The 9,664-nt window shown below is 37.9% G+C and overlaps 1 protein-coding gene across 1 annotated transcript; it reads right to left on the bottom strand.

The window, feature by feature from the left end:
* On the bottom strand, window positions 1-3,965 carry LOC136203191 (probable flavin-containing monooxygenase 1). The gene is made up of 4 exons (XM_065994281.1): window positions 3,335-3,965; window positions 3,028-3,265; window positions 1,265-1,440; window positions 1-914 (listed from the first exon to the last, which is right to left on the bottom strand). The coding sequence occupies exons 1-4, from the start codon at window positions 3,770-3,772 to the stop codon at window positions 204-206; spliced, it is 1,563 nt and encodes a 520-aa protein (XP_065850353.1). The 5' UTR covers window positions 3,773-3,965; the 3' UTR covers window positions 1-203.
* Window positions 3,966-9,664: the final 5,699 nt, after the last annotated feature.

The raw sequence follows: 9,664 nt of genomic DNA, 5'->3' as shown, positions 1-9,664 counted from the left end.
TACTAAATGTTATCACAAACACCATTATTATTTTTTATAGTGATAATTATTTTCTCTTAATTGATACAAAGCCTTATAACCTTATTTTATTTAACATTTTCTATTGCATCGTGAAAATAAAAAGATAAGAAAAAGAACAACAAAATGGATATACTATAGCTATAAAAAGTTTAATTTTAGTAATTAACGACGACTCATTAATCTCACTCCGTTATGAGATTTGCATAGTCTGTTGTTGTATAAGGTATAAACAAGTTAGCTAAGAAACCATTTTTCCTTTTAGAATTGTAGCCCATATCCTTGCAAAGTATGTCGTTATACCATATGGTAGTATTCCCGATGCAACCTCTCTTATAGTAGTGTCCACTAGCTTTCTTGATGTGATTTTCCCACATTTTAGCCTCCTTTTCCATATCTCTTATACAAGGCAATTCAATATTCTCATCCAGAAAGTTTGCTAACCACAGGCTTTTCATTTCAGAACTACCCAAAGCTGAGAGATTCTCATTGTATCCTACAATTGCCATTTGAGGTATTCGTGGATGCAGAATTTGTCTGTAAAGGAGAATGGGAGGATTTGCCATTATCCGATCCTGGAATACCGGAGACGAAAATATGTCCTTGAGCTTTTCCTCACCCTTAAATCCGGTGGCAAATATGACAAGATCTGTTTCTAAATATTGTTGGTTTTGTCCATCAATAATGAGGCCTTTTTGGTAGAACCTGAAACTTTGTATGTTGTTAACAATGATGATGCTACCCTCTTCCACTTTATCAAAAAACTTATCTGGCAGAATAGATATCTGACATGAAGATATATCGTCACTAAAGTTGAATTTGGGTAGCATACCATGTTTCTTCAACGGAAATTTCCACCTAGCGTAGCTTTCCATGGCTTTTGAAATTCCCCATCTCTGAATATTTGAAATTTCATCATTACGTATGTAAAAAAGTTTTAAAAAAAGGGATAAGTACTAAAATAGATCTAGTGTTTTTGGAGAAGTATCAATTTAGACTTCACTTACAAAATAACACAAATGTAAGGCTTAAAACATAGTGCGAATTTAGGTTTCAATGAAACGTGTGAGCCTCATTCATATTACTCTCATGTTTCATTATTGAGACCTAAATTAGTACTCTGTTTTAAACATTAAACTTACATTGGTACTATTTTGTAGATGGAATCTAAATTGATACTTCTAAAAAAATCTTAGACCTATTTTATTACTTTATCCCTAAAAAAAGTAGTAATAGAAGTTATTACCAATGGAGAGAGCAAAGTGGCTAAAAGAGTGTAGAAAAAGGTTTCTCCTGGCTTAGGAACCATAAATTCAGCAAAGCGATTCATGTACAAGAAACCCAATAAAAATCCACTCAAAATTCCACTGGGAAGAAACCAATGTGCATTCCTTTGAATCATGGTGCATGGATACTTGCTTCCTGAATTTATCAACCACATATGCCATCAATTTAGTTAAGATTTCATCATCCAAGCACATTAATTAAGGCACTCCATCAACATTCATATTTATTTCAAGCACTAGTCAATGAGAGAAATTCTAAAGTGGATCGAGTATAATAGACCAAATCAGTAACAAATGAGATACATATCAGTTCATTGGAAAACAATTATTGTAAAAAGAAAGAAAGTACATTTGTGATGTTTACATATGTAAAATCGAATTTGTCAGGACCATAATAGAATTTTTGGGCCAGTGGTCCTGTACCTTATAGGCGTGTATTATGACAGTTACGAACAACAACTTGGACAACTGTAAACGAGAACTTTTGAACTCAATCAACACAACTCATAAAACATGACTCTTATTATGTGGTGGGTGTAGACATATCCGTGAATCCATTAGTTTGACCAGGCTGCCAAACCCGTCATTTATGAGCCTGTAAATATATGTCCAACCCAGACTCACTAAAGCCAGAATATTAAATAAGTTAATATTTTTTTTTAGAAAACTTAAGTCTAACTCCACCTGATCCACCCTTATAGATAAGGATGGTAATTGGTACTGTTCCCATAGGTGCCTGACACTACTCGATCTTAATGGGACTATCTGTATCATGTATAACAAGGTAGAAGACGAGTATGAGATCAAAATCATTATCCGTTTGGGACGGGTATGTGAATACCTCAAATGGTTTTCGCTACCCGTTACCCGTCATAACTCTTTTATATATTAAAAAATAGGTTGAGTTACAAAGAAATCATGAATTGAGTACATATTTACAATTTCCTCAAACTCACAAATTTTTTTATATTTTGTCATATTCTTTCAGTTTTCTTCCACATCTGTATCTCACTTTTCCTATTTTTCCAAAATTATGGTTTTTGATTTATAAAAAAATAACTGGATTTGACAAAACTAGAAATAAAAATATGAAATGATATAAAACACAAATATAGGAATTATTTAAGTGTAAAATAAAATTCAAACTTGATTTTTGATGTAATTTCTAATAAAAAATATTATTGTTTCTTAGATGTAAGATGTGAAATTTGAACATGAACCTCTTTGTTAAATTTGTAATATTTTTTATTTTATATATTGTTTCTTAACGGGTAAGGGTAATTTGGACGAGTATGAATGCAAAAATAAACGGGTAAAAGTTTGGAATTGACACTACCCGCGGATACTCTATCTGTTATCATCCCTGCTTATTGAAAATGCTATGTATATTTTCTTTTTATATATTTAACATCAACTTTGCACTTCAACATCATTTCTAAATTTTATAAAAAAAAAAGGAAACATCATTTCTAATTATTCTATTATACTCTTGAAGAATTCAACTACGGATAAGTTACCTTGACACTATTTTTTGTTTTGGTCCATTTAATAATCATTACATAGCAATTTAACCTTCCTACTTTTCTTCTTTCCTTTTAATTGGTTACTCAGTTCAAAATTATATCATTATACCTATATTTTAGTGCTAACTAATTTAGACCTTATCCCTAAGTTACTCTAATAGATTCAAAATAGGTTGATTAATTAGTAATATTTTTCATACCATTAATATTGGCGCACTCTGCAGCAATGTCAACGGCAGACTTATGGGAACCAATGACTGCAATCTTTTTTCCTTGGACAAATTTAGAAGTACCCAAATTGTTTGAAGCAGAGAAATCCATTGAATGCATCACTTTTCCATTGAACACTTCTGGACCTTCTTCTCCAGGAAACTCTGGAATGTTAGGTAAACCACTAAATTGTCCAATGCATAGAATCACAAATTCAGCTTCGTAATCCTGCCCAATTTACTTCACAAATTCAGCTTCATAATATTTTCTTTTAGGAAAGAATTGTGAATAGTTTACCTTAGTTTCAGAAGTATTGGTGTCCTGCACTTTGATATGCCATTTCCCTTTGGACCCAAAAGGTTTCCCAGTTCCACTCCAGAGATCCCAAGATTCCATTTCATCAAAAGATTCACCAACATAATCTATATCAATTACTCTGGAATTCAAACTAATGCAAGACAAGATTCCGAAATGTTGAGCATAAGATTCAAGATAATCAAGAACTTGAGAGTGAGTAGGATGCACATCTTTTACAGAGGGATGCCAAGGGAAATCAGAAAACTGATATACTTGTTTTGTATTTTGAAGGCGAGTTGAGTCAAGTGTATGCGCCCAAACTCCTCCGATTCTTGAATCAGCTTCGAATATAATTGGTTTAAATCCCTTTCTCAGGCAGTATTTACAGGCAACAAGGCCGCTAGCTCCTGCTCCGATGATGGCTACACGCTTCTCCATTGTTCAGCTCAAAACAATACATAGATAGATATGTTATGTCTTATATATAATATACTTGTTGCCAAACTTTACCTACTATAGTATCTTTTTGTACTTTGCATTTATCATCTTTACCACCTTATCCATGCTCCATTACCCTAGAGTTTATTTTTAGGGTGTAGGAATATACTTTTAGTGGGTGTTTGGTAGCTGCTTTTCGACCTCCTATTTGTTTTTCGATCTCTTATTTGCCTTTTCACTTTGAAAAGAAGAGTTTAAGGTATTTGGTTAGACACCCCCTGTTTGCCTTTTGTAGCCGAAAAGTAACTTTTTATAAAAGCAGGGAATCCCTGCTTTTTGGAACAGCAGCCTTTTCAAACAGCAAACAGCAGATTGTAACAGGAAACAACAAACAGCAACAGCAAACAACAGATAAAACAAACGGACCCTTAATCTAGAATCCATGTAAAAAATTAACTAAGAAATATTTAATTAATTGTTAAAAAAAAGAAATATATAATTAATTAAATTACATTAAAAACATATACATTTATAAAATAAGGAACAGTTAATTAAATTACACCTTTTTAAAAAAAGAAAGAAAGAAAGAAAAGATATGATGGGCCAAATATACTATACAATCTCTCGGGATCTTATATTTGTCCTTATATAATAATTGGAGTAGTCCATCTTGTTGATAAAATTATTATAAAAATAAGAAAAAAGGAAAAATAATACTTAAATGATAGCTTCCGCCAAATTATTACTTTTTCATTTATCAAATTTTTTTTTTTTTTAACCTGAAAGTGAAGGTTAAATAGATGATGGATTTGCATCCATATGAATAGTGTTCACAAGCCAGTCTGGCACAATAGTTGAAACAAAATCGTTAGCATTGGAACAGGCAAGCCTAGCTACCAAATGAGCCGCACTGTTCGCTAAACGAGAAATAAAAGCTAATTTAAATGAAGGGGTGGATCTTAGCAGGATTCGACAATCTTCCACAATCATACCAAATTCAGAAATGTCGTGCTTGTCAGAGTGAATAGCATCTACCACAGCCTTAGCATCAGACTCAAAAATAACAGATGAATAACCCAAATTAGCAATCCATAACAAACTCGTGCGGATTGCAAGAGCTTCAATGACACGTGGTTCCTTAATGCTTGGGATAAGACTGCTGCTACAAAAAAGAAAAGCTCCATTTTCATCCCTAATCACTGCTCCCAATCCACTACTCTCTAATTCTTTGAAAATGGCCCCATCTATATTGCATTTGATAAAGCCCGGGCTAGGCTTGGTCCATCTATATTGAGGATTGGGCAAAGCGTGATTACCTCTCATATATGAGCCCTGTGCATGTGGGAATGGTGGATCGACCATTGACCGGGCCGTCAGTATGTGAGGTGCTTGCGTGTGTTGATTGCCCAAAGCTGGCGTCTTCTGTTGATAGGCTTTCCAATCCTGAACCATCTCCAAACTGATGCGCCAAGCTGTGTCTGCCGGCCACCATCTCATGTGCCACAGGACCCTGTTTCTGTGGTCCCAAATTGCTTTGAGTGCACAACAGATTCTGACAATATCTTCCGGATTTGAGTTGCTCAAGGCTTGGAGAAGCCACTCATCAAGGTATCTGTTATCCACTATTGGCACCGGAATACCTGCTACACGCCAAATGTCACCTGCGAAACAACAATTAGCAAATAAATGGTTATCCGTCTCTTCTTGCTCCACACAAACTGGGCATTCAGTTGAAATGGGGACTCTTCTCTGGGCCAGCCGAGCTCTAGTGGGTAAGCACTTTGAACACAGCCGCCAAATAAACTATTTCAGCTTAGGGGGAATCATCAGCTTCCACAACCTCTTCCAACCCTCCTGGGCTCTGCTAGTTTCAGCTAGTCCCATACCTGACAAGTATCCTGAATGAACATTGTAGTGTCCATCCCTTGACCAATGCCAGATCCTCATGTCTTCCCCTACATTGTATGGCAGGATAATATCACTAATAGCCTGCACTTCCACTTCGCTAAAGCAACCATTTAGTCTCTGCAAGTCCCACCCTCTCCCATTTTCCAGTAACAAGTCCGCAACCATCAAATTCTCCATTCCAGGGACCAAAAAGGAATTTATGCAAAAACCCTCTAGGTTAGGAACCCACTCATCCTCCCATACTCTGATTGATCTACCATTCTCCACTCTCCATCTAACCCCTGTTTTCAATATACTAATGCCTTCCCAAATGCTTCTCCAAACCATACTAGAATTATTGCCTAATTTGGAGAGAAGTAAATCCTCTCTAGGGAAATATTTAGCTTTGAACATTTGACTCACTAAAGTATTTGGGAATTTTAGTAATTTCCATCCCTGTTTACCTAACATTGCTAGGTTAAACACATGTAGATCCTTAAAGCCCATCCCACCTGAATCTTTAGGTCTACACAACTTACCCCAATCAAACCAATGAATGTTTCTTCTGCCCTCAGGTTTCATACCCCACCAAAAAGAATTCATTAATTTCTAGAGCTCATCACAGATAGATAAAGGTAAGAGGAACGTACTCATACAAAAGGTTGGTAAGGCTTGAGCCACTGACTTAAAAAGCACCTCTTTCCCAGCCTGGGACAAGAATTTGAGACCCCACACACCAAATTTCTTACGGAGCCTATCTATCAGGAAAGCAAAAATTCTGCGTTTAGATCTTCCAATGAGAGAAGGTAAACCCAGGTATCTGCCTGTGTCGAGAGGAGTACACACCCCCAATAAAGCTTTGATCTGTAGCCGCAACGGCTCAGACACATTTAGACTGAAGAAAACCCCTGATTTACTCAAATTAACTGCCTGTCCTGAAGCCACTTCGTATTCAGACAAGATGTTCATGACCTTTCTAGTCTCCTCTATAGTTGCCCCGAAGAATAGGAAGCTGTCATCAGCAAAGAAGAGGTGTGTTACAGCCGGTGCCCTTCTGCAGACCTTACACCCTGAGATAAGGCCTTCTTCTTCAGCCTTTTTGATAAGATTAGATAAGACTTCAGCACACAGGATAAAAAGGTAGGGAGAAAGGGGATCCCCTTGCCTCAATCCTCTCCCAGGTACGACTTGGTCAGAGCACTCCCCATTTAAAGCCACTTTGTATTTTACTGTTGTAATGCATAACATCATCCAGCCAATCCATGTTTCATGAAATCCCATTCTGCCCATAACTGCCTTAAGGAACTCCCAATCGACTCTATCATAGGCCTTGCTGATATCAATTTTCAAGGCAACCTGCCCATTCTTCCCTCTATTTAGTCTCTTCATATAATGTATGCTTTCAAAAGCCACCTGCACATTGTCAATTATAGACCTTCCAGGAACAAAAGCAGATTGGGTTTCACCAATAATATTAGGGAGAACCCTTTTCAGACGATTTGCCAAGGCCTTAGCAATTATCTTGTAGATGACATTGCACAGGGCGATAGGGCGAAAATCCTTCAGCATTCTAGGGTTGTCAACCTTTGGGATCAAGACAGTTGTGGTGTCATTAATTCCACTTGGAAATTCCCCCTCGGTAAGCCACTTAGCACAAGCAACTCCCACATCTGCTCCCATTGTGTCCCAAAAGGCTTGAAAGAAGCCCGGATTTAGCCCATCAGGGCCTGGGGATTTGTTAGGACTCATAGAAAATAGAGCTTGTTTAAACTCTTCCTGATTAAAACGAGCAACAAGTGATTCATTCATAACTGGACTGATGCATGTGTCGATTACATGCACAGTGTCGCCCCTACTTACATTCGAAGTCGAGAACACGTCCTGAAAGTAGCTCTGTGCAAGGTCCAACAATTCGGCTTGATTATCAATCACAACCCCATTCTCATTTGTCAAAGAGGTAATTGAGTTCTGTTGACGTCTAGTTTTGACACTAGCATGGAAGAACTGTGTATTCCTGTCCCCTTCAGTCAGCCAAAAGATCTTAGCCCTTTGCCTCCAGTAGCTTTCCTCTGCTTCCAGGGTATCATTAAGTTTTCTTTTGGCAAGGAAGTAAGCAGCAATGGAATCTTTGTTTCTACTACCATGTAATCTTTCCATTTGGGTCCTCCATTTCCTAATTGGCTTTTGAAGCGCAAATTGAAATTCTTACCCCACACTGCCATTTTCTGCACACATTCCTCCAGGGTCTCCTGAACTGGCTTGCCCCTCTGGCTTCTCCAGTGCCCTCTAACCAGATTATTAAACTCCTGCTCTCTTAGCCAAACCTCCTCAAAATGAAATCTTCTTCCTCTATTTCTACTTCTCTCCCTTTCCAGATGAAGAAGGAGCGGAAGATGGTCTGAATATCCCGTCATACAAGTTTTGAGGAGGTAATTATCAAAACGATTCAACCACTCAGTCGAAGCAAAGCTCCTATCCAGTTTTTCTCTAACCCAATGCTCAGACCCTCTGCCTCTCTCCCAAGTAAACCGGTCACCGGTCAAAAACAATTCGCACAGGCCACACTCCTCAATAGTTTTGGCAAACTCCTGCATTAAGGGGTTAGGGTATACCGCTCCACCCATCTTTTCTTCAGAATTGAGAATACAATTAAAATCTCCGGGTTAATAAACATATTTGCCCTTGTTTTTTCTCAGAAAAACAGATTTGCCCTTAAATCAAATAAACCCACAAAACTATCCTTGAATTTTCCATAAACCTGCAATTATACCCTAATCTGACAGAGCTGCTAAACGGCGATGACATCAAAACTTCTTATCTTCAGAAAAACTTCAGAAAAGAACAACCAATCACAAACAGAAAAAAATATGCACATTCAATTTCGATTAAAAGCAAGTTAGAAGAACAGATTTGTCAAAATTCATTTTCATAAAAGCTCAATCAACCTAATAAAATGGCGTCTAAACCTCCTAATTAATCCAAAAGCAACAGCAATAGAAAATAATAAGAAACCAAATGAATTTTGATTGTCGTCATCCATTTTTTTGGAGACAATAAAGTTTGATGTCATCGCCGTTTAGCAGCTCCGTCAGATTAGGGTATAATTGCAGGTTTATGGAAAATTCAGGGATAGTTTTGTGGGTTTATTTGATTTAAGGGTAAATCTGTTTTTCCGCGAAAACACAGGGGCAAATATGTGTATTAACCCAAAATCTCCAATCACAACCCATGGGACAGAATCATCCCTGGCTAATCTTCTCAGTAATTCCCACGACTCTCCATGCCTATTACGATCAGCAAAACCATAGAAACCCACCAATCTCCACTGTTCCTGAGAAGAATGAGTGATAATTGCCTCAATATGGTGATCCGAAAAACTTTTAATCGCCACCTGAGTCCCTGCTTTCCACAGTAAGGCTAACCTTCCACTACGGCCTCTTCTACTGACAGTGAAAGCACCATCAAACTTTAACTGTTGTTTTAACAAACTGACTCTCTGGTCTTCTACTAGTGTTTCCATCAAAAATACAATATTAGGGCTTTGGGACGAAACAAGCTCCTTTAAGGAGCGAACTGCCCGGTGGTTTCCCAGGCCACAACAGTTCCAGCTTAAACAACTCATTCCCCCCGGCGGCCCTGATCTTTAGGGCTCGCCGAACCAATTTCTGTGGAACTCTCCTTATCCATTCCAAGAACAGAGACTTCCCCCTCCTGCCTATCCTCTCCGTCCCCCTCCCTTCCCTTTCCCATTTCCTCCATTCTTCTTTTCCTAGCATCATTTAATTCCATCTCAGTATCTTCCCCCTTATCTCCTTTTTCCTCACCCCCCATCCCTTGACTTGCCTCGAACACTAGAGGCTTAAAATAAGGTCCTGTGAATGGACAGATCATTACTTCTCTCTCCCCCTCCCTCACTTGTTTGTTGCTCCCCCTCACTTCCTTCCCTCTCCCTGTATTAGTTATATCCCTCATAGCTCCCAATCCCCCACCCCTTCCTCCTCCGAA

This window comes from Euphorbia lathyris, chromosome 8, assembly GCF_963576675.1.
Source record: "Euphorbia lathyris chromosome 8, ddEupLath1.1, whole genome shotgun sequence".
Lineage (NCBI taxonomy): Eukaryota > Viridiplantae > Streptophyta > Magnoliopsida > Malpighiales > Euphorbiaceae > Euphorbia > Euphorbia lathyris.
This window is presented reverse-complemented; position numbering and strand designations above follow the sequence as displayed.

Excerpts from the sequence above, each read along its gene's own strand:
- LOC136203191 (XM_065994281.1), bottom strand. The coding sequence starts at position 3,772 with ATGGAGAAGCGTGTAGCCATCATCGGAGCAGGAGCTAGCGGCCTTGTT. Across the intron at positions 3,266-3,334 it reads CCAATACTTCTGAAACTAAG|GATTACGAAGCTGAATTTGT; the intron begins GTAAACTATTCA and ends TAAATTGGGCAG. Across the intron at positions 1,441-3,027 it reads AGAGTGCGCCAATATTAATG|GAAGCAAGTATCCATGCACC; the intron begins GTATGAAAAATA and ends TGATAAATTCAG.